We start from the raw sequence: 25,038 nt of genomic DNA on the forward strand, positions 1-25,038 counted from the left end.
GTTTAATAGTATATTTTCTGCACTGGAATCTCTGCATAGTGTGTTAGGATTGTTGCTTCAGCTATGCATTTGTGTTTCTTTAAAAAAAAAAAAATTAAAGGTCCCATAGGAAACTTTTTCTAGCAATAACCAGGCTACTGCTACTGTATTAGACAGATAGTATCAGATCAGATCAGTGATGGGGGAGCAATTAGGATTTCTGTCAAAGGATCCAACGCACCCCAATGACTGAGTCCCGCTAGACCTTCGTGTTTCTTTGTCTTCCTAACTCTGCATCCCCCCCAGCATTGCTATTGTTTCAATTGTTTGAAAGAAACTAGACATCTGTATACGTATACAGTATTTTCACATATGTCTGCAGTGTATATGTCTATAGGCTAAACATAATTTCAGACGAGTGGCGTTTCCATTCTCTTTGACGACAGGAATTGGGAACTTAGCTGACTGTATTGTCGATGAGTTCTGAGCTCCACCATTATGTCATGTTTAATCTCATTCTATTTTTTTTTCTCTATGTCCGTGGCTTAAACTGTAATTGTGCCCAATTGACTCTTTAAATGGTTTTTGAATCCATTTTAATTGTATTAAACAATGTTTCTTATTGAATGCACTGTAGCCCTTACAGCTTTATTGACTTCTATTGGCTTCTTTTCCCTTCTCTCAGCAACAGCCCGGCTCATAAGTACTACCTGGCCACCAGTCCAGTGAACGGTGCTGTGTACCTATCAGACACTAGCAGCAGGAAGGTGTTCAAGGTGAAATCCCTAAATGTTGTGAAAGACGTGGCCAAGAATCTGGAGCTGATTGCGGGCACTGGTGACCAGTGTCTCCCATACGATGACACTCGCTGCGGGGATGGAGGAAAAGCCTCGGAGGCCACTCTCACGAACCCCAGAGGTATTGTATGGATGTCATTATTATCAATGTAAACTGCAGTTTCACATCCATTGGGGGTCTTCTTTTCTTTTTCAAGACAGTAATCCCAGATGCTGGAACAATAATCTTCAGGATGTATGCCTTAAATGATCTTAACTCCATCACTAACCGCAAACATGTAGCTCACTAGCTTGAGTTATGTTAAAAACAGAATATATATTTTTTATGACATGCCTGTCCTTGTGTTTCCTGGGGTCTTCTTTGTCTTGTTGCTTCCATATTTAAATGATGCATTAGTCACTAGATCACATGCTTACTTGTTGTCCTCCATTGGGATGACATTGTGATTCATATGTACTGAAATAACACTCAAGTCCCACTGAAATGTGCAGCATGTATAGTATAGTCCGCTGCATTGAAAATAGAACATTTTGCCGTAACTACTGTAGACTAGATGTTCACATCTGCTTGAATATTGTTTGACAGACCCTGAAGTAATAGAAAAATACAGAGATGTGCGTGTTGGTTGGTAATTCCAGCTTCATTGTTGTTTTAGGCTGAGAGAGCATGAGATAAAGGGACTACATAGATGACATTTTAGTTTTAATTGAATCAATACAAACAGTAATCTTCATCTATTTGATGTCTATTGTTCTCCATTATTGATTTTGAAAAATCAATCCTCGCATTAGCTTTCATTGCCGTGATTAGTCTTTAATTTTTATTGCAGTGAATTGCGCTTAATTGTCATTTAGTGGGGCTCTGTCCTCACATTAAGTCACAGATAAACAAAATAACTAATGGATATTTTCCTCTTCTGTCCATTGGATTACTTTTTATCTGCAGGCATTACGGTGGATAAGTACGGTGTAATCTTCTTTGTGGATGGGACCATGATTCGCAGGATTGATCAGAATGGTATCATCTCTACTCTTCTGGGCTTCAATGACCTGACCTCTGCCCGCCCTCTCAGCTGCGATGCTGTGATGGACATCTCTCAGGTACGACCTCCCTGACCTGGGCAGCCGGCATGTGTTTTCATGTCTCTCAACCTACACCAGTCTCCTTGATTGACCCTGTTCTCCAGGAGGTTGACATCCCCATGTGGGCTTAGCTCTGATCCACATTTGTTTATCGGCTGCATGATGCCAGTTTTTATCATTTTTAAGGATACTAAGGTAGAGGAAGGCAGTTAGAGCCTACAGGCATCTATCTCTCTGTTGGGATTCTACTGCCAGTTTTCAGACTGAAAACTGTTTTCTTGTGTTCACTTAAGCCCATGTCTGCAATGTTTCTGAAATAGTTCACATCAGGATAGATTTGTATTAATCCACAAGGGGAAGTTCGTTATGAAGCAAGGCAGTAAAAACATAAAAACACAATATGACAATAGAATACACACAAAGTACAATATACTCTGTATGATTTAAATAAAGAAAACCCTGTAAAAATAAGAATAAGTACCAGATAAAGTGCTATATGTGTGTGTTTATTGCACGTAGAATAAATGCATATTTTAACATGAGTCACCAATTTTTTACAAAACCTGCGTCACTCACCAGAGAGGAGGATGTGGAAGTCTAAACCAAAGATGGTCTGGATTTGCTTACTTCAATTCCATTGGTCCAGAAGATTATGAATTCAGGAAAGCAGCCCTCAACACAGCTGTGCCAGCCTGGTGAATGACAAAAATGTAAATCATCTTGTCGTTAATAAGAAAATACCAATAAAAAAGAAATATAAGCAGTTAATGGACCTCAGGAACTGGAATGTACATGTCACCATGCTGAAATCAGAGGTGGCACTGTAGTCCCGGGAGCTTCCATGTCTGTGTCAAGTGGCCACGCAGCCCCAAATGCAACGGGCCGTTGACCTATAGCTGTAGGGGGATGATGAGGATGACCTGTAACCTCACTGGATCTGGATTCACTCACACAGGTTCACTGATGCAAACATATGTACCAGACCGCTACCTCAGACAGAGCACATTCCCCAGGCAAGGACGCTGCTCTGAGGTCACTCTCTAACTCAGTGACTTCCCTTTGGAGGTGACAAGGCAGACTTTTTGCATACTCCAGCAGCCTTTGCAAAGCAGTTTTTCCCTGACATCCTAATTTTCAACTCCAGTAGTTGGGGTTTGTTTTTGCCATACCTGCAATAGCAGTCATTTATAATCCAAAATAAAATCTATAATTGTTTTGGTTTTACTCTCATGATAAGAGCATTCCTGGGCTTTAATGATAAGATTTGATTTATGTCTGCCATGCACTAGTTTGCTCCGTGCACCATCGTGTATGATATTGAGTACGACTAGCAAACAGGTCCTGAGGGGACTTCAGATGCCAGTGGAGAGAAGCTTTCTGTGTGTCTGTGAAATGATGTATTCAGTGGAGGAAGCAAACCCTCCAGCTGCCTATTTCCAGCCCCGGGGGTATCTCCATCCCCCTCATGACCAGTGCTTGCTGCTCCCGTACCCCCGTACACAAACACAAGCGCCTATAGATGCTCACCATCCGATCCACAGCAGCGACGACCCAGGCAGTGCACTGCCAGAGACACTCAGACAGTAAAAAGCATCCATTAAAAATTAATCCAGGGCGCATAGCTACTACAAACACTCCCCAATCCCTCACTTAGGACCAGAGTTTCTCTGGAGAAGGCTCCTCGCAGTGGTCATTACTTTTGCTGTACCTCACCTATTCTAGGCATAAAATAATCTCACATTTCTTTCTCTCCTCTGATGAGGTTATTGTTATCTTGCCATGCCATCTGTGCAGTGACCGTAATGCGGCAGAATTCACTCTTAATTCGATGTGAATCTCTGTAAGCTTTCTTGCTTTTAACTTCTTATTATACCGAGATGGGACAAGTGTGCGCACGTCCAGGCAAAAATATTCAGGTTCAAGACAGAAAATGTTCATTTTTAAATTTTACAGATGGCAATATTGTCAGGCCATAAAGGGAAAATAAATGATGATTTATTGGGAGCTTTACTGGATGCCATGTTCAACTTTTTTATCATCATGCAATAGGACACGAGTTTGACCTATTTCAACAATCCTTTCATTTGTTTACACCAAGGCCTTCGGTCCTTGCGGTTTCAGAAATATGCTCCATTAAATGTTTCTCTTGAAAATCTTCTCTGCATCCCATGCTGAGTTCAAACTTAAATAGAGAGGGACCATGTCTTAAAACAAGATCACTTGAAAATATTTCAAGGGTATCAGCAGCTTCAGAAAGCTTTATCAAGGCTCTGACTGTGACATTTAATTTCAATCTGAGAGGGACTTCAAATAATGACATACTGCTCTTCTCCAGACAGGCATCATGCTGGTACGAGGAAAGAGGGAAGAGATTGCTAATGGAAAATAACATTATAGTGCTAAGAATTTTTTTTTATACAGTTTAAAATAATTTTGTGTTGGTGAAAATCACTTCCTTGGCTGACATTTTATGTTTTTTTGTTGCTGGTGGCGGCTGTGTCAGACAGGCATTACTGACAGCTGCCCCACTGTATAACGGAGAGGCTATGATCGGGTTACAGCATATGGGACAGCAGCTCGGGAAATATCCCCTCATCAGTCAGAGTGGCGTGAAAACCTCCTTACAGGCAGCTCCCTTGAGCCACTCCACACTCTGGCTCATGAAATATTTAAGCACCAGTGTTGACAAGAAATAGGTTTTAAGGAATTGAAAGTCTCCCCTTCATTTCCCAAGTAAATGCATTTTCTGCTTACTGAGAGATGACATGTATCCACTGGCAGTCCCCTGTTTGTTGTACTGTATGTGGCCCAAGATATGTCCTATTATATAAACCTCCTCTCTTTTGTTGGGGGTGATGGGAGGTTTATGGGATGTGAGCTGTGTGTGAATCTGTGTTTCAATCAAAGGTGGACAAGTGCTCTGTTTGTAAAGAGTGGCAGGGGTTCAAGAACATGACTGATGCCAAGAGTCAAGTAATCATCTTCATAGAATCTCTTGTCACTTTTAGATTCATTATTGTGTCAGCATTGCCTTTTGAATTAGAATATTGTGAAAATGTGCAACTAGTTAAATAGCATTATACAGCTTGAATACTTTACCAGAAAGCTGTTGGCTGTTAGCAACCTGCTACTATGTGCTCTATTGATATTATTTGTGTTTCATGGCCCCTGTGTTTTGTGCTGTTTAATGCAGAGTAGCATTTCAAAAGTAGTTGAATATACTGTGTAGCCTTGACTTTCTTCCCACATTTATCAGTGAAAACCATTTCCCTGAGGCATTTTAATCCTCAAGCTGTTGAATTTACATGTCAAAAACCTTCCTCTTTTATTGAAAAGCCTTTGGTGAATTTATTGTTTAGTTTTTTGTATATATAACTTTATTTTCCAAGATGTGAGGCACCATTGTGACATGTAACCAAGGTAAATAGGAAAGAAAGAAAGAAGAAGAATTTATTGTTTAACCAAGGACAGTAGGTTGATGCCCACTTCATGGCCAAATATCAACTCTATTGTACTCATACAATGAACTCAGCATGTTGCATTTGTCCATGCCTTTCAGCTTTCTACTCACTTAGCTAATACACAATTACATTTTTGTATGAGTATGATATAGTGGTCGAGGTAACAATTTATTTCATGTTAAAGTACACATGATCTGATGCTTAGCAGATCCCCCCCTTGTCATTTGTAGTAATAAAGTTTTCTGCAATTTGCATTTCAAGGTCATTATGGCAAATGAGTTAACCATAGTCACAGCTGCATACATTCATTCACCTTCCCATTTTGCAGTTGTCGGACAAAGTATCCAAAACAAGGTTAAAGCCACTCTCATCTAATGGGTTGCCTAAAATCTGAACCTGCCTTTGTTGGTGCCGCAAGGCTTCTATTGAAATATGGCACGTCATATTATGTTCCCAAGCGATCCCCCAGGGATCATAAGTGAGAGGGAGACCGGTAAATTGGATGAATCCAATCATTCCAATTTGTTAAAAGCCTAATATATTGTTAGCAGAACAATAAGTCATAATTTAAGAGGCCAAATGCTGGCTGGGCTTTCATTTGGTAAGTATGCTCCACTTTCTTTTCAAGGACTCATGCAATATCTTGTCATTACATAATTAATAACCCAAAGCAAGGAAAAACAGTGACACGATGGAGGTGAAGGATGCAGAAGCCCTCTTACGTGTACAGAGCTCTCAGCATCAGTTGCAGTGTGCTTTTTTCAGTCACTCTGATTTTTTTAATGATCACTCCTCGTTATGCCCCCCTCACCACTATTGCTATCATCTTTAATCTTAAAAATCATGTTTTTTGTGTTTACCCTTTTAACAGTACACTAGCTGCTATTTTCCTCCTTATCAGATAATACATCATTTCAAATAATGTTTTTGCTTCCAGCGTAAGCTGTGAGATAGCCCACCGTTTTCACAGAAGCCTTTTTTGTAAGCAGTTTTCAATGATTCCTCCACCAAGGGCCTGTTTCCCTCTGATAAAGTGAAAACTGTGTGGATCAATAAGAGTATGGTCTGTTTTTCTGACCTAAGGCTGATATTCTTGTTGTGTTTTTTCCTCTTAGGTGCGTCTTGAGTGGCCCACAGACCTGGCAGTGAGTCCCATGGACAACTCCCTGTTCGTCCTGGACAACAATGTAGTACTTCAGATCTCAGAAAATCATCAAGTTCGTATTGTAGCAGGCCGGCCCATGCACTGCCAAGTGCCCGGGATCGACCATTTCCTCATGAGCAAAGTGGCCATCCATGCCACCCTGGAGTCTGCCAATGCCCTAGCTGTGTCCCACAATGGTGTTTTGTATATCGCTGAGTCAGATGAAAAGAAAATAAACAGAGTACGACAGGTGTCCACCAATGGAGAGATCTCCCTGGTTGCAGGGGCACCGAGTGGCTGTGACTGCAAGAATGATGCCAACTGTGACTGTTACTTTGGAGATGAAGGTTATGCTAAGGATGCTAAACTGAATGCACCCTATTCTCTAGCGGTGTGTCCAGATGGAGAGCTTTACATTGCAGATTTGGGCAACATTCGTATCCGCTTTGTGCGCAACAACAAGCCCTATCTGAATCCCCTCAGCATGTACGAGGTGTCCTCTCCCATTCATGATGAACTCTATCTGTTTGACTCCAACGGCAGCCACATTTTCACACAAAGTCTGACTACAGGAGACCACCTCTACAATCTGACCTACACAGGAGCAGGGGATCTGAGCAGCATTACTGACAAGAACAAAAACGTAGTGAACATCCGACGAGACACCACCGGAATGCCTTTGTGGCTGATGGCCCCCGATGGGCAGACATTCTGGTTCACCATTGGCACCAACAATGCCCTTAAAACTGTTGCTGCTCAGGGTCAAGAACTAGCTGTGATGACCTACCATGGAAGCTCAGGTCTCCTAGCAACTAAGACGAATGAAAATGGATGGACAACCTTCTTTGAGTAAGTAATATTAAGAAACATTTGAAAAACACCTTTGTAATCCATATACCCAGAGTCTCGGTGCCAGTTGAGCTGATAATAGATTCACCCCACAGAGCAACTAAATAGATCTGTTAAATCCAATATACAGTTAGTCATTTCTGGAATATCTGAACAGGAAGCTCTGTATTTGTGGAAGCACTAAAAGATGCTTTAGTGGATGAATGTTTAGGGTTTAAGAGTTCTTTGACATCTGAGTTTGGTGTTTTGGCACATGAGCTACCTTCTTATGCGATGATGTCTATGTCACTCACAATACAAGGCCTGTGGAAGTATGAGTGTAATCCTATTTGCTGTTATCATACCAAATAGGATTACTGGATGATATGTTACTCATCTGCACCCTTGCTTGCCGTGACAGATTGCAGACCATCGCTTGTTTGGAGTTGTTAGGTACAGGAACCACATACATCTGCTGGCAGGCACATTTTACCCGTAGGACTGTGACGAGGTCCTGGCACTATAAGCATAATAGAATAGTAAGAGGTAGTAATTGATTGAGGCACACCACACATTGTGAGGGAACAATTGAAAACGCTGCAGCGTTGGAGTTTAGGATTTCATGTTCTTGTGACTTCGATGGAACAATCTGTTCCTTAGCTTAATATACTGTACCAAGGGATACTGTGCTAACTGGATGTCATTCCAAAAAGTGTGATTAAGCTGGTCAGACATCTGTTACACCTCGCTGGAGGAATATAACACTCTGACACATAATCAGACGCTCTGTTTAATCTGAGGAGACATTTATCACCTGTGTTTGATTTGGTCGTCCCCTGAGACGGTTGCATAGGCATTTCTCAGGGTAGAGGGAATTGCCTACGGCTTTAACAAATCCAGTGGGTGGTTGGAATTCGGAATTATTTTTCTTTGACTTCCTGTAAAATGGATGATGTTCATATCAGGTTTGAGAATACTGTTAGAGAATACCTGTTACGTAAAGAAAAAAGACAGCTATTGTAGCCCCAGTGACACACAAATGGCCTTTTTAACGTTTTATTTTTGATTTCTTTCCTTTTTTACAACACAAAGACATGACAAAGTAAAAAAACAAAATAAAACACAGAAAAAAGTGTGGATGCATGTCAATCATATGATAACTGGAACGTCCACAAGTGAATGTAGGATCAAAAATAGAGTCCGTGGAGACTACACCACGTGAGGTTGAGGAAGGCCCGAAACGAAGGCTAAAATTTGGAATTTTGGATCCACATTTACTTTCCTGGTTGACACCTCGTCCTCTTAATATGTTCAATTAAGGGTCACCAGATCTTAAGAAACGTGTGATAGGCATTGGACAGAGTATACCTCATTTTTTCAATGTATAGACAAGTAACACAAAGGGCTTTACAAACAATGGATGTTCAGGATATCCTGCATTTCTCACAAGTCTCCCCATTAATGAAAAACATAGAAAATAATGAAAGCATTTTCAGAATGTTTGAATTCCACATGTTTTTGTAATAACATCACAGAGTTAATCTGGAAGAAATAGGGATACTGTGGCATGTACAGATATCGTTCTACAATAGTACCGTCATAGCATCGGTAATGAAAGAGCTACATTATGTATATTAAATGTTATAATGGAACAAAGGGTGAAAATAGTGTTAAGTCTGCAGTACATACAGTATATTGCAAGGGGCCAGTTTAACACCATTTCCCTGTAAAATGGAATAATTAAAGATACAATATAACTACCAACAACAAACAAAAAATGTCAGATTAGGTTTTAATAAAATAACTAAGAGTTAACATGCATGTCCTGCAGCATAAACTATCAGTCCAAAACATGCTTATTTACATAGAAATATGTTACGGTTAAAATGAAGAAAATTAATTACGGTATTCAGTTTCCTGTTTTTCTCTTTCAAATAAAACAAAGACTTCATATTTACCTACGAGCAATCATCCAAGTTTCATTTGCTTCAATAAAGAGTGTTTGTTTTTCGTATATAATTAGCTTTGAAGGTCACTCCGCCACCTGAGGGTCAAAACCATAATTTGCTCCATTCATCTCTGCAGAAGCAAAGAGCACTGCTAAACATGTTTACCCATATTAATTATTTTGTACTTACATCCTGTAGCCTATACCTTGAATTCAATTTAGATAAATGCAGACACAAAACACAAAGGACTGACTTGAGAACAAAAGACATCTGCTACACTGTCTTTCTGTTGTAACCCTTGGCAACCTCATTTGCTCTGACATTTACTGTATACGCAGATGCTCTGCTGACCTCCTAATGTTTTTGCTGTAATGATAAGTGCTCTTGCTTAAGGGTTGCTGTAAATCTATTAAATCTTGAAGCATTCTGAAGGATGCCTAATTGTTCCCTTGGCCTCTAATTAACAGGCCGGTAATATTTCTAGTCACTGGGTTCAAGCAAATGTTCTTAGGTGGATTATACATCAATTATAGCAGCTAGATCATGTAAAACAACTGTTGAAGTTCTTTTGAAGCAATCACATGGCTGTTGCCCTTATATCATATGTACAGTCATCAGTCACATGTGATCTGAAATTCTCACGCAGCAAGAGGAAGTGAAAGTATGAGAAGACTGAGGCTAGCTATGCTGGAGGCGACGCTGATATGAAGTGTCCGGGCTATTGTTGGGCCCCAGCGTGAAAGGTCATAGAGCTAGCATGTGACACAGAGGTGATGCAATCCGAATGGACTTGTGGCCATCCAGGGGGAAAGCAGTCCTCTCCTTCTGCTGAGCAGCCTGCCCCTGCGTGCCCCTCTCGTCCAGAGAAAGCAAGCTAATATGCAGCTGAGCTGAAGCAGGCCAGAGCCATTAGAGCTCAGCGGTGAAGCCTGAGGAATTGCTCTAGCTCAAGGCCCTAATTGAGACGGAGAGAGTTTGGGTCAGTGATCACTCTAGAATGAGATTTCTGTCTTGGTGACTCTGTCTTTTGTGCAGACGTGAAGGCAAATAGGAACACACTCTTTATCCAATGAATTGAACAGTTAAAAGTGGTTCAGCGCTTATAACATGCAACTTATAGTGCTTTGACTTTCACTGTATGATGAACATAGGGAAAATATCTTGCTTGATAAAATATGAGTAGTATCAAAAGAAATCAAATGCTTAAGATATGAATTACTCTGCTATTTAGTATTTCCTGAAGTGGAAGACTTTGGGTTGAAATGCATCTATGAATCCTGGTCCCTAGTGCAGTTGAAATCAGATAACATTTATCTCTGGGAGATGATTCCTCTCCCACTCTTCCTTTCCATATTGGATATTCGAGATGGCAGCGCTGAGGAAATATCCGTAAACCAGCACCCGCCGTCTCATTTATTAGAGGCTTTATTATGGCAGGCAGCAACATTGAAGAGGGCTTTCCAATCTGTATTCAGTGCGCAGATAAAAGTCTTCATTTTAAGTAATGTACCGTTCACTCACTCCCATTCTGGAACACTGGCAATCTGAAAGATTTCAAATTGTTCTATGCTGATGTGCTTTCTGAGCGGAATGAAACAATCTGGCCACTCATGTTCCTGTATGTGATGAACTGACTGATTTGTAGGCAAGAGAGATGCAGCATCTCTCCGAGGATTTGCACCTCAGTGCTCCTATTTCATAGACTGTATAATGAGATTAGGGTGATATCACTAATCTTTTAAGCTAATAAGCAGTATTCCAAACGTGAAAAGGTGTGTGCTCTCTTTTCTTGGCCATGATAGTTCTGGGAGGGTTTTCTATTGTGTGTTTCTGTCCTTTGAAAGTTACTTACAAACTGAGTAGCATTTATATTAATGTCACATTCACATCCTATTGCAAAAGCTAGAGAAGTTGTTTCACTTGTTGGTGCACCCACTATGTATTCATGAACAGCAAACTGATGTGGACATTGCCCACTTAGAAGTTGTGTGTTGGTTGTGCTTCAGTGATTAAAGCTGATAGTTTTGAGTTTTATTTCCTTAGACTGCCACCATCGATGGTTTTGCTGCAGTGTTTACTGCCTGTGTTGACACAATTTGTGGCACCAAGAGGAAAATATCTGACTACCCAATTCCTACATGTATTTGCCACTAAGACAGTATATCCTAAATAGCAGCTCATAATCACAGTAGTTCTGAGATGACGGCATTAGTCACATGTATTTATGCATACCAGACCTGCATTTATGCTTATGATTGCTTCCTTATAATATAACAAATCTCAACAAGGCTCAGACTATGTCTCCTGTGACAGCACTGTCGAGGATTTGGCTGTACTTACTGTTTATACACAGTTTTTAGATGACATGCACCCTCTTTGCCTTCTTTTGCTCACATCAATGTGTTTCTTTGTAGGTATGACAGTTACGGGCGTCTGACTAACGTCACTTACCCCACGGGCCGAGTGAGCAGCTACCGCACCGACACCGACAGCTCAGTCCGCATCCAGACAGAGGGCTCCAACAAAGAGGATATCACCATCACCACCAACCTGTCAGCCTCCGGCACCTTCTACACACTCACGCAGGGTTAGTGTCTTTTACTGTAGTGGAGCAGGTAATTTAAAAAGTATTTTATGTCAAAGGAAATGCCAAAAGCTAACTTTGCTTCATCCACATATTTGTTTCTGGTACTTGTGATATAATAAGGAGGATCTTCCTGCGCTGCATTTTTCACACTTTTATTTTTATTTGTTTAGGTATGTAACTTGTAGAAGTGATAAAACCAGAACTAGCTGCATGGCTATATCTAGGGGTTAATTTGGTTGAGCTGACCTTCTAACGAAGAATGTCTCATAACTTATCAATTACATAGCTTACCCACTGTAGTATTTCTTGTTCCTCTGTTGTTTTGATAAAATGTGAAATCTAACTCCCATTTACTGTAATGGAAATATACTATATATTGACTTTCTGTCATAAAAGACAATTCATAAAGCACAATGCTGGTGGCCCATATGAGATCCTCCAGGTTTAGTGAGCGAGATGCAGGCGGAGGGCGGGTGTTGATGTTGCAGTTTATTCCACCTGATTTGTCTTGCACTTTTAGGCATTCAGATATCCTGTTTTGTACCTGACAAATTGCATCATTGATTGCCCTTAGGATAGCTTTGAACTTTCCTACCTTCGTTTTCAAAAGACTGCCACGCCCACACCCTTTCCCCCTCTAACATTTGATTCAGATTTGAACGTGTGCTCCATCCAATGGCCCCACAGACTCACTGCAAAGCCGTGTCTGAAACAGAAGATGACAATCTCTGGTTTCTCACCGTTGCTCAATGGAGTGGTCACCTCCACGTTGTGACCTTGTCCTAGACATCTGCTAGCGAGAAGAGCGGCGCCAGGAACTCTGCTGTTAATTAATTCACTATTGTCTGCTTTGTAAGCCTGCAACTGGGTGATCACATAACACATGAATGCACTGCCTTCAAGATTCCTTTCTGGTCATCTGGTTGTGTTTTTATCCTCTTCTGTGTGAGCTTCAACACACCTCAGGCATGTTAATCATGATGTCATTAGATGGTGCTGATAACTTTAAGATTCAAAGAAGCTTTATTGTAATTGTCTTTAAAATTGTAGTTGCAACTCCAATTAGGTGTAGAGTCATTAAGAGATAATACATTATATGAAATATAAAAGTACCAAATATATTTTATGACTTCATGATATTTTATTGTATTCTTCAACGTATTCATCCTTTTTTGTAATGGATAACTGAAAAATATTGAGCCTTAGCATCAGGTGCAGACTACAACCCCCTTAAATGTCAGTGCAAGGCAGATCCCCTCCTGAACTGTATGCATGCATTTGCATGAACTGCCCAATTCAGCAGTATTTCCAGCTTCATCTGGTCTCGCTGGCTCCAGAGGCCCCTAAGGCTTTTGGTCAACCCCTGAAGTGTCTGTATGATGGAGAGAGGTAAGGGCCAGTACAAGGTCAGCCCTGCCTTCTCTGCCCATTTCTCTTGTCTCAGCAGCACAACACATCCTGTGGCGCCCTGTAAAAAAGATACAAAACTCTAATCTTCTCACGGGACGTTTATTATGTTGTTTGTTGTACAAAATAAAGAAATCGTCACAGTCACTTAAACCTGACATGTCAACACAAGGAAATAACAGTGTGTGTTTAGATTTTTTTTTTTCTGTTTAATGAAGTTAACTAATAATGTAGTGTTTAACAAGCCATTCATTTTCCACTGTTCTTAATGAGAATAATATTCATCCTGGTCCCTGTCAATTGACTGACAGGAGGCAAGAAGGAGACATTCTCTTATGAATGTACATGAGATGCTCAGTGAAAACATTATTCATTGGTCTGGAGCTGGAACACAGGCTGTTGTCACCTAGGGACAGTAACAGACAGGCTCAGATTTATCCCTTGTGTGCGCGTGTACGTGCGTGTGTGTGTGTGTGTGTGCGTGTGTGTGTGTGTGTTCGCCCTGCCTTCTTTGTGGCCACAGGCAAGCGAGCAGCTTTGATAGTTTTCATTCTCCTATATCCTCGAGGCTGCTGCAACAGCTGTAAAACTTTACTTTACTGGCGCTGTGAAACCTCTCACTATTGATCTTTGTTGTCACAGACCCAACATTATCGCAGTGGTTCAGTTAAATACTGCTGCGAAAGGCATTCTTTTTGCTGAGCAGTCTTTTTAGGTCATTATGTTTGTGTCTCACTGAGATGAATATTAGATTTAGTCCTCTTACATCAGCTACAAGAAGCTCTGATTGTTTTTTTTTCTTCTAATCCTAATCGTTTTCCCATATATCTACATCCTCAGATCAAGTTCGGAACAGCTATTTCATCGGTCTAGATGGCTCACTGCGGCTAGTGTTGGCCAATGGTATGGAGGTGTCACTGCACACAGAGCCCCACTCGCTGGCCGGCACAGTGAACCCCACAGTCAGCAAGAGGAACGTAACACTGGCCATCGACAATGGCCTTAACCTGGTGGAGTGGAGGCAGAGGAAGGAGCAGGCTCGTGGCCAGGTCACTGTCTATGGCCGCAGATTAAGGGTAAGCATGTCGCCTTGTAAAGAGTGACTCATGCTCACACACACTTCAAAAGGACCACAAGGTAACTATTTAACAATGAATGATAGTGAGCAAAAAATCTTATCTCGGTCCAAATGGCACTGCATTTCAGCTGCCTCCTTAAAATGTCCCCACTTACTGTGAAAGTTTGAGTCATAGGCGTATGCTAACAGATAGCAGCCCTGTTTACTGTTTAGAGGGCTACGTTCAGACAAATATTAGCACTGTGTCAAAAAACCCAGGAGATCGGACCACTTCATTGGCTGGCTCGAAATTAGTCTGGCTCATCCTTTGCCAAAATGCAATGCAGCGTCATCCGGCAAAGCTCTGTAATCACTTACATAAACAACATAATGCTATTGTTTATCTCGTGATCACTGACACAGAGCAGAAAACAATTGCCATTGTAATACGAAGTCATTTATGGTTAGTAGGTGACCTAAGTAGACCTTTGTCTCAATCTTGTAAAAAGTCTTAATATAAGACCTCAGTAAGCAACCCTTGCGAAGCTGACACAGTCCCACACAGTTTGTCAACAAGTCCCTTTTCATAAAGGGATAAACAACACAATGTTTGATCATAAAGCATCTAGAATGACCCACTGGACATCACTATTAACACAGGGAGCACCTATAATAAAATGTATCCTGATTAATTGGCTTGTATTGTTTTTCTTAGCTTTGTACAGCAAATAAAAACTTTGGTTAAGTTGTCTTCCACATTATCTGAGAGGCGACACAGCTAATGGAGGGGTGCCACTTTGTCTGTCATTGGCTGTTCATTTAATGGCCCCATTGTCCCTTTGGAAGTGAAAGCTTCTAATGTATGTTACAGACAATGGCCCCAGGGGTGAGATAGGAAATGGGAGCAGCCTAATGGCAAGAACAGAGGGGATGAACAGAGCTGGAATCATTGAGCGACCTTGAGTGGCATGTCAAGTGATATTACGTGGGTGGCTGGATGAGTGTGTGGCATTGCACGGAGAAGGGGGGGTACTACAGAGATGCATGAGAAAAGAAACAAGAAAGGCTGTTTGACTTCACAGATCTGTGTTGTGCTAGGAATGAGCGAAGATGATGGAGAAAAGCAAAAGTGTTTGCGTTGATGCTCTCTATGTTCCAGCTTGTGTCTCCTGACTGTATTTGTTATACTGTGAAAGAACACGTGCATGTGCACATTTGTTGTATTGTGCTTGTCATGTTGTATTGTGCTTTTCATGGCTTAAGGTTAAACGGGTCATTGATTATCATCAGCCCCTTCCAGCCACCAACAACATTCATGATTTATGTTGCGGAGGCACCGCAGCTCTGTTTCTTTCCTCTTAGATTGAGTACTTTTTAAATGTACTGTAATGAGAGAACCCTTGTGGCTGCCACTCCACCATAGCAAGACTCTTCAACCCCTTTAATGTGGAATTCAAAACAGAGACAAAGCTGATATCTCTGTATTAGCATTTTAGTATTATTACATTACAGTTCATTTAGCTGACGCTTTTGTCCAAAGCGACGTAGTATCATCATAGTGTCTTATAGGGATGTTTGTTCAAAAGTGATACGAGTTGGAAATGAATGAAAAAAAGGCTAAATTTGTTTTCTTTGATTTCAATGTGAGAATAAACATAACTGTTGTTATTGAAGAAAACAAGAGTAATTGTTGAATTAAACACGAGAACTGATGAAAGGCATTTTCACTTGGTGAAATCATATTGATTTTGTCATTTGACACAAAAGTCATTCATATTGATTAAGAGATCAGATGTTGCTGTAATGGTTTATGTTGAAGACAGTTCAGAATGTAATGTTGTAGGTCTAATGTACTGTAATAGTCTCTCTTCTGTTTCTACACTTATACTGTCTTTGAGAATACCCTTTTAGAGGCAATGTCCAATTTAAAATAATTCCTCTTGAGTGGGTTTCCATTCTCATGGGATCTTGGGATCTCGGCTGTAAGAGTATTTTTCCACCCTGTTGAGTCTTTGGTGAAACAGATCCTGGCACGAAGAACTTTCTTTCTTTCTTATACCTTATTTCCTGTTGGAAGCAGTCCCAATACAATCTTTTTTTACAGACAACAGGCATCTGCTTGTGTTTTAGGAAATACTGGAGCAGGAGGGGCCTCAGTCTTTGATATCCTGTCACTTATCTTTAAGAATCTAAGCAGTTTAACAAACTATTTAAAGGCTGAAGTAATTTCACTTTTGTCAGTGCAGTCTGACACATATTATGACAGTTATCTAAAGTAAAAGAGAAGATAACAAATGTGTCCCCCACCCGTGTTCTCAAATTGCTTGTGCTTTTAATGTAAAGTAATCCTCTCAATTAGGTATCAGTGACATTAAGTGCCTCTGGTGTAATTGTCCCTTCACAGATGAGAGACCTAAGCATGCTTTTCTCAATGTGAGATAGAAAAAGTTTGGCTTTTGAGCAAGACCCCTGCGACCTGCTCTGTGGCAGGATTCTGGAAAGTAGTCATAAGCCGCTTTCTTTGCCAACTATTTTACCAAGCCAAACGGTAGCACATCTGCAGAGAAACTGTGTACAGTAAGAAAAAGACATAATAAATAATACAGAATCGGGGACTCATTTCAATTAGTGTCAAAGACCTCTATGACCATTTTCCAAACCTTCCAGTGGTTTGTATGGGCATTTTCTGTGACCTGCATCTAAGGCTCTTTTCTCCTCTGTATCTTCTGCTTACAGAGGTTGCTGACTGATAAGCGTAGTGGTATTTAGGGTTCTTTTTGGCTGCAGCACAGGAGCTGGCAGCAGGTTCATCTCTGTGTTGACCTGGACATGGTCTTAAGATTACACTCTTCTGAGCAGTGTCGTTCTGCTCTGATCACAGTGAAGCTAAAGGTCACTGTGTGCAGCCTCATACATTCAAAAGAGGCAAAAAAAAAAAAAGAAGTAATTTAAACAATGTTCTGAGTCACACAGGAGAAGAATTGATTTTTGTCTCCTCTTTTCCAATTTACGGAAATGGCTAAATAAAATGAGAGTCATCTGCGCCTGGTAATTCTTTTCAGTAAGCAGTGAAAATGAATTTAATGATCAATGTGGCTCTAATGTTTCTTGCATGAATAGGCATACTCCCACTTAGACTCCACTGAATTTTTTTGCACAAACAAAGAAATATGGTAATTCTTATAATTTCATCACTTCAATGGCTCCTGCAGTCCTGAGATACAGTTCCTCTGTTGTAATTAAAAGCTGTGAAAAGAAGAATATAAAGTAATCACTTTGTGATTAAAGCTAGGTTCCACCTCAGAAGAGCAGTGCACCAATTCTTCTCAATCATTTCAAACATGTTTACTCTCTCCTTGGGGAGCCTGCTGTGGTCAAATTAAATGTTTCTAACACCCTGCTTCCTCTCCTATAGGTTCATAACAGGAACTTGCTGTCATTGGACTTTGATCGAATCACCAGGACTGAAAAGGTCTACGATGACCACAGGAAGTTTACATTACGGAATCCACTACGACCATGCCGGCCGGCCCACTCTGTGGGCACCAAGCAGTCGTCTGAATGGAGTGAATGTCACCTATTCAACTGGAGGGCATGTGGCAGGTATCCAAAGAGGTACCATGTCTGTTCGCATGGAGTATGACCAGAATGGCAGAATCACCTCCCAGATATTTGCTGATGGAAAATCATGGAGCTACACTTACCTCGAGAAGGTATGAATTGTTGGTGCTGCAGTGATGATTAAATTGTTCAAGATAAAAAGTTGAATATAAGACGGTAGGGACATGTACAGATCATTTCTGGAGGTGTGTTTGTGTAAGAAGCTTGACGGGAAATTTTAGACTGGAGTTAAAAGTTAACTTGCAATACTCCAGCAGTATTTGTGCAGCATTATCAGGTCTTCAGCACAGATATCAGCAGAAATGTAATTAAAACCTGTCTGGTGCACCACACACATTGTACTTTGCTACAACAGTCTGACAGCAAAGCTCAACCTGAAATATCTCTGATGAAATGTCACTTTCTACTTACTAATTGAAGGAAAGATTGTTGGGTAGAAGGTGAAGAGATCCAGTTCTGCAGTTTAGAATTTTGTAACGTGAAAATGGAAGCCAATCACCTTGTTAATAGTTTCAGCAACCTCTAAGTGCTGAGATGCTGGCAGCTTGTTGTGACAGCTTTCGAACTGATTCAAAGATATCATTTATTGGTCCAAGAAAGGTGCTAATGGATTTTTCAAAGCAGCCTGTTCATCTCTAAAGCTGGGGGAGGCCGTTTATTTTTTCCGTCAATGGGCATAAATGTCCTAATAACCTTTCAGCATATTATATTTCAAGTGGTACCCCAGGGTAGGCAGTTTTCTGGAAAAGAAAAGAAAAAAGCCAGAATTTCAAAATACAGCCCACATCCTGAAGCCCTCTCCCTTCCTGAACTTTTGGGCCTGTTAAGCCCTTAGAGATGACATACTGTGATTCGATGCCCTAGCTAGCTGCAATTTTTGCAAAACATTCCAGAATGACAGAAGACAAAATGTTGCTATTAGTGTTAGCCTTCTGCTAGCCGCAAACATGAGCTAGCTACAGCTCTGAGTCTTTGGCTACAGTTTGCAAAAGGCTAAAACTAATACCAACGTTTTCTCTCCATCTCTGAAATGCTTTAGTGATATTGTCAGACTCTCATTTTTTGATAAGCCTGTCTTCCTTTTTTGGGTTGCTTTGCAATGTAGGCAAAGCAAAAAAAGACTTTTCCTGCAGGATATTCCGCCGTTGAATCAGGCTTTCACCATCAAATGACCTTGGATTGATTGGACAAAGTTTCCCATCACTGGCTATATTTTCTAAAGCTGAAAACAGAGCCAAAAGGGAGTGCAGTCTAGTTTTCTCTTAGACCACTTGAATTACTATATTCTCAAAGGTTATTATGAAATTTATCAAATGACGTCACAAATATTACTGCCATCCCCAGTTTTAAGGAAATCCTAATCTCAGAGGGATATCAACAACTCTACTTTCAAAATGGGGAATAGATTTGCTCTGAATCTGATTTGCATGCATAATGTGTTATTGCTTTTGACATTTTGCTGGTACTTGGCCTTGTGTCTTGTACATTCCCAACCTACACTTAGTAACAGTACACAGTATGTAGGTATGTAAGGAATAGATTCAAGTAACGTTTTTGTCTATATAATTTAAATTATATATCATATTCTTAAATGTTTGTGTAATTGTAATTATTGGTGCAAGACATTAAGTGATGACAATTTTTTTATCAATATCCTATTTTAATTTAAATCTTGTCTTATTGTGTGATACCGTGTGCTTATCCAAAGAGCAAATATAATAAATATAAATTAATCTTTCACTGTATTTAAATTACTCTTAAGAATGTTCTGACTGTTTCCTCCTCTCTTTACAGTCCATGGTACTGCTGCTCTACAGCCAGAGGCAGTATATCTTTGAATTTGACAAAAACGACCGACTATCCTCTGTGACCATGCCCAACGTGGCACGGCAGACCCTAGAGACCTCTCGCTCCATTGGCTACTACAGAAACACCTACCGGCCCCCTGAAGGTAACGCTTCAGTGCTCCAGGACTACAGTGAGGAGGGCCAGTTGCTGCAGACCACCTACCTGGGCACAGGCCGCCGGGTCATCTACAAATACGGCAAGCTTGCCAAGCTACTGGAGATCCTTTATGACACCACACGCATCGGTTTCTCCTACGACGAGGTGGCAGGCATGCTGAAGACAGTCAACCTGCAGAGTGAGGGCTTTACCTGCACCATCCGCTACCGTCAGATCGGACCACTGATTGACAGACAGATTTTCAGATTCAGTGAAGAGGGCATGGTCAACGCCAGATTTGACTATGTCTACGACAACAGTTTCCGCGTCACTAGCATGCAGGCTGTCATCAATGAAACGCCGTTGCCAATCGACCTGTATCGCTATGACGACGTGTCTGGCAAAACAGAGCAGTTTGGCAAATTCGGAGTAATCTATTATGACATCAATCAAATTATCACCACGGCAGTGATGACCCACACCAAACATTTTGATGCCTATGGCCGAGTGAAGGAGGTCCAATATGAGATCTTTCGCTCGCTTATGTACTGGATGATGGTGCAGTATGACAACATGGGACGAGTGGTGGCCAAGGAACTAAAGGTCGGGCCTTATGCCAACACCACGCGCTACACATACGAGTATGACGCCGACGGTCAACTACAGGTGGTCTCCATCAACGACAAGCCTCTGTGGAGGTACAGCTATGACCTGAACGGCAACTTGCACCTCCTCAGCCCTGGAAACAGCGCGCGCCTCACGCCACTACGCTATGATACCAGAGACCGCATTAATCGCCTGGGAGATGTCCAGTACAGAATGGATGAAGACGGTTTCCTTAAGCAGCGAGGGAACGACTACTTTGAGTACAACTCAGCCGGCCTGCTGATTAAGGTGTACAACAAAGTGAGCGGTTGGAACATCAAATACCGTTATGATGGCGTGGGCAGGAGGGTGTCCAGCAGAAGCAACACGGGCCACCACCTGCAGTTCTTCTACGCTGACTTATCCAGCCCCACTCGAGTCACCCATATGTACAATCACTCCAGCTCCGAGATCACGTCGCTGTACTATGATTTACAGGGACACTTGTTTGCCATGGAGCTAAGCAGCGGGGATGAGTTCTATGTGGCGTGTGATAACATAGGAACCCCTCTGGCTGTGTTCAGTGGCTCAGGCCTCATGATCAAGCAGGTCCTTCATACAGCCTTCGGAGAGGTTTACCTCGACACCAACCCCACTTTACAGCTCATAATCGGCTACCAGGGAGGCCTGTATGAGCCTCTCAGTAGACTGGTCCACATGGGCAGACGGGACTATGATGTCCTTGCCGGCCGCTGGACAACACCTAACCATGACATCTGGAAACGCCTCAACAGCAACCACATTGTGCCATTCAACCTGTACATGTTCAAGAATAACAATCCTCTCAGCAACAACAAGGCCATAAAGTGCTACATGACCGGTAAGTTCACTTACCATACCTATGTTTTACTGTTTCTTTTAAGAAATCTCCACAAAAATTCCCCTAACCCTCATTTGCAGTGGATTAGATTTCATTGGTAATTGAAAGAAAATTCTCAAACCACAGCTGCCCTCCACTGCAAGGTGGCAAGATGAAAACTTGCCACGGTCACATTTCAGGCGTTTAGGCAGTTTGTATTTGATACTCAAAAACAAAACAACAAATAAGTGGGAAACAGCGAAAATAACAACAATTATTCAAATTGTTTACAGTAACTGTGTATAAATAGCAGTTAACAGATTTAACTGAGTCCTACTAGAACAATCAATGATGCATATTACTTTTTATGGTGTAAAAATTACAGGTGTGGAGGGGGAGGAGAGGGCCCCTTTTCCTCATTCCCGTATGAAATTGCTATTGCTTGCAGTTCAGCAAACAATACTCATTTAAAGTTTTGTTTTTTTCAAATTTGGTGTGTTTTTATTCTAACCAACAAGCCTCAAATGTAACAGACCCAGCCAAATTTTAATTGAAAAGCATTGTGCTAGAGAGGCCTTTACGAGCTTCCTCATAGGGACACTGAGGTTGTTTTTTCTGCTCTGGTGTGCATGTGTGTGAACGTATGTGCTTGTACGTGTGCCCAGTGGCTATCGTTTTGAAAGTGCTCAAAGGGAACTATGGCAAAGCCACCTCTGTTGATGAACACTCAAGTCCCTTCCCAGAAATATCACATCGTTTTGTGTTGCTTTGTGGTAGGGAGGAGGTAAATGGCAGTGAAAGCACCCCAGTGGAGAAGGAAAGCACAATGGATCCATAGAAACCTAAGCCAGGGCTGGTTGTATCAACCTCTTTGGCTGGAAGGGAAACAACATTTTTAAGGATACTCTGAATGCTCTGTGGTAAAAACCAATCGGCTTCAATCAGATCTCATTCACAAATGTGAAATTTAATTCTCTATGTTCAATCTGCATTATATTTACTTGATAATGCGTATTTTGGCTTTTAAATCATTTATATTTATACCTTTTATCCTTTATTTATTTACCTATAGACGATTCTGAGATGAAAAATAGTCACTTTTTGTTCAGGTGGAGTCTAGGCTTCTACTCTAGCCATTTAACCGCCTGCCGAACAGAAAGGCGTTCAGCTTCAGAATCCACCATTAGGGGCTGACTGGCATTTGAATGTTAAGCAGACTGTTAGATATACTGTAGTGGGTCTGCCTCAATTGTGATTGATGGCGCTGACATTTCAATTCCTTTCATTAAATTATCAGGGTCCTTTCATTGTCCTCAAACAAATTCTTATTTTAAAAAGCTTTGTCAGGTGCGACAATGTGGCAGTGCCAATCTGTGACAAACTTGCCCCCCAAGTGTCACAGCAATGATTCTGCCGTCCATAACAAACACATTGAACGGGCCAGGAAACAAATGGCTCTGATTTAACAGGTCTCCCTTCCAATCCTGTCTGTAGCCTTTTCTGTGATTTTCAGAATTAATGACAACTTATCACATGGGATGGCAGTAGCAACTATAAACACAGCGCTGGTGGCTGCTATAAGAGGAATCACATTATCATGATTACATGGATTTGAATCCCGGACACGTCACTTTCCTCAGCCTCTCATTAGGAAAAAAGTTATTGCAAAAGAACCCGCTGAGTCTTCAAAATTTCTAATGTGTGAAGTCTGGGCTGCTTCAAAATGACATGAAATTACAGTATATAATTATCAGCACTGCAGACACTCTCAGATGTCACTTGGCTTTTTCCTGGGCCCCAGCTGTGTGTCATTAGTGCAGCACCTGCAGGACTGGACATGAATCATTGCTACCATCCTCGAGTGTTTATTATAGCTTGTCCACTTTCACAAACAAATCAAGTGCTCAGACCGAGGGATGAGTATTTCAAGAAGACAGCCACTTGACCGCAGAATGCCAACTGTTAAAATTGAACAAATCAATTTCCGAGTGTTTTTTATGGTTTCTCTAGAGCCAGAATAATTGTGTCCAGTGAGATGTAGTTTATGTAAATTACCCATCCAATGTTTTGATCCCTCCTCCGCAGATGTGAACAGCTGGTTGGTGACCTTCGGCTTCCAACTATACAACGTCATCCCTGGCTATCGCAAACCAAACACAGAGGCCATGGAGCCATCCTACGAGTTAGTCCGCACCCAGATCAAGACACAGGAGTGGGATAGCACTAAGGTAAAGTAGTCCCTCTCACCTATCCCCCCCTTTCAACCTTACCACATATCACCCTCTTCAACTCTGCTCCCTTCCTTTTTAATATCATTAGCAAATGGACATGCTCTGCGTAGCCACACTCCCAGAGGAGCTGCCAGCTATCAGGCCAAAACACAGCCCAGTGAGCCAGGTCCCTGCCCCCAGTCCTCATCTGGGGGAATGGGGTCAGGCTAAACAGCTCTTGTAATTGTCCTGCCATTAGGGAAATTCACTATCCATTCCCTCCACCACTGCCCATTGATTTCATCTCAGCCTTACACCGTTAGCCAGGGTCTGAGAAGTAGTAGACATGCTCTGATTCCCGCGTTTATCAGCCCTTTTAAGTTGCCTCCAACTCACCTGAATTATTGAAGAGGCCACTGTTGTCTTGGGTTTGGTTACAGCTAGACGAGTGAATGCCACCCATCAGGAGGCCAGATTCATGTTTAGTAACACTCTGGCTGCTACCTAAAGGTTCAATGTGTAAGATATGCTAGAATGTAAACTTAAAACATTAAAACAATGATCTAACATTATCAACAGAATGTGAAGAGGTAACCGTGTTGACGTTATGTCAAAGACGTCTATGTGTTGTGTTGCAGCGATATCTACTGAAGTTAGCATGCTAACAGCTAGCTGCGCTACGTCCAGTCTGTAATACCACTTGTTCCTCTAGAGGTGATAGTGAGTCACTGTAGCTCCAGTCTGCCCTCAGTACAGAGGGAGAAGAAGTACAGCTGCCTAACTCGCATACTACAGCCATGTTCCGTGTCTGTTTGTATAGTTTGTTTATTGGATTACATTCAAAGTGGTTGAAATGAGAAAAACTCGCCCCGGGAAACGGCGTAGCTTCGGTTAGCAGTTAGCTGGAGTTCAGCCACTGCACAGGAGAACTGCAGACTTCCTGTTGCTGCCGTTACACAGGTTCAGCAGCCCGCTGTGACTGCCGGGCTGGAGCTTATTCTAGCTGAGCTCAAGTCTCTTCAGCCGCTGACTGGGAGCGTCTGACGGAGGCGGCTGTCGAGTGCCGACTCGGCCGACCTCTCTCCTCCCCTGGTGGACTGCTCTCCTGGCTGTGCCGCCACGTAAAGACAAGACGAATATGTCGTTTTCTTGTTTCTGTTATAAAACATTTGTAAGCCTAAAATCTACTGTCCAACCATTCAATAATCAGGCGAACCAACCAATCATATTAAACAGAGTAAGCAGTGATGTGTGACACTATGGACTTTCATTTTAAATACTAAGTTTAAAGCACTTAAAATAAGAAGTAAAAACACAGACATGTACCTAATGTCTTTCAATTTTATGTCCTCAACAATTTAATTTTCTTCTGTGAAATTAGACATAATTATATCCAATTTCACTGACGGTATAACTTACATATATTTTGTCAAGTGTGTCGAGCCTGGGACTGACTAATGTTTGCTGCTTGTGCCTGAAACTTCACTGAGAGTCTGTGAAGTCACCCAAAGTACCAATTTATAAAGG

General features: G+C 41.5%; 1 protein-coding gene and 1 long non-coding RNA gene across 3 annotated transcripts in view; one reads left to right on the forward strand and one right to left on the reverse strand.

The window, feature by feature from the left end:
• Positions 1 to 25,038, forward strand: part of tenm4 (teneurin transmembrane protein 4) — a 141,786-nt gene that overhangs the window by 112,498 nt on the left and 4,250 nt on the right. Inside the window, 9 exon segments of the mRNA XM_029445930.1 lie at positions 665 to 897; positions 1,723 to 1,877; positions 6,436 to 7,313; positions 11,656 to 11,828; positions 14,076 to 14,311; positions 17,708 to 17,797; positions 17,799 to 18,005; positions 19,708 to 21,322; positions 23,387 to 23,529. Of these exon segments, the coding sequence (XP_029301790.1) occupies positions 665 to 897; positions 1,723 to 1,877; positions 6,436 to 7,313; positions 11,656 to 11,828; positions 14,076 to 14,311; positions 17,708 to 17,797; positions 17,799 to 18,005; positions 19,708 to 21,322; positions 23,387 to 23,529 (3,730 nt within the window).
• On the reverse strand, positions 8,336 to 24,102 carry LOC115017467 (uncharacterized). Of its 2 annotated transcripts, none has more exons than XR_003833250.1 (3): positions 23,908 to 24,102; positions 11,693 to 11,811; positions 8,336 to 10,196 (listed from the first exon to the last, which is right to left on the reverse strand). It is a non-coding gene; the product is annotated as an uncharacterized LOC115017467 (long non-coding RNA). The 2 variants fall into 2 exon arrangements; XR_003833251.1 differs by lacking the exon at positions 23,908 to 24,102 and adding an exon at positions 12,569 to 12,664.

The sequence above is a fragment of the Cottoperca gobio genome, chromosome 13 (assembly GCF_900634415.1).
Source record: "Cottoperca gobio chromosome 13, fCotGob3.1, whole genome shotgun sequence".
In the NCBI taxonomy this organism is placed as follows: Eukaryota; Metazoa; Chordata; class Actinopteri; order Perciformes; family Bovichtidae; genus Cottoperca; species Cottoperca gobio.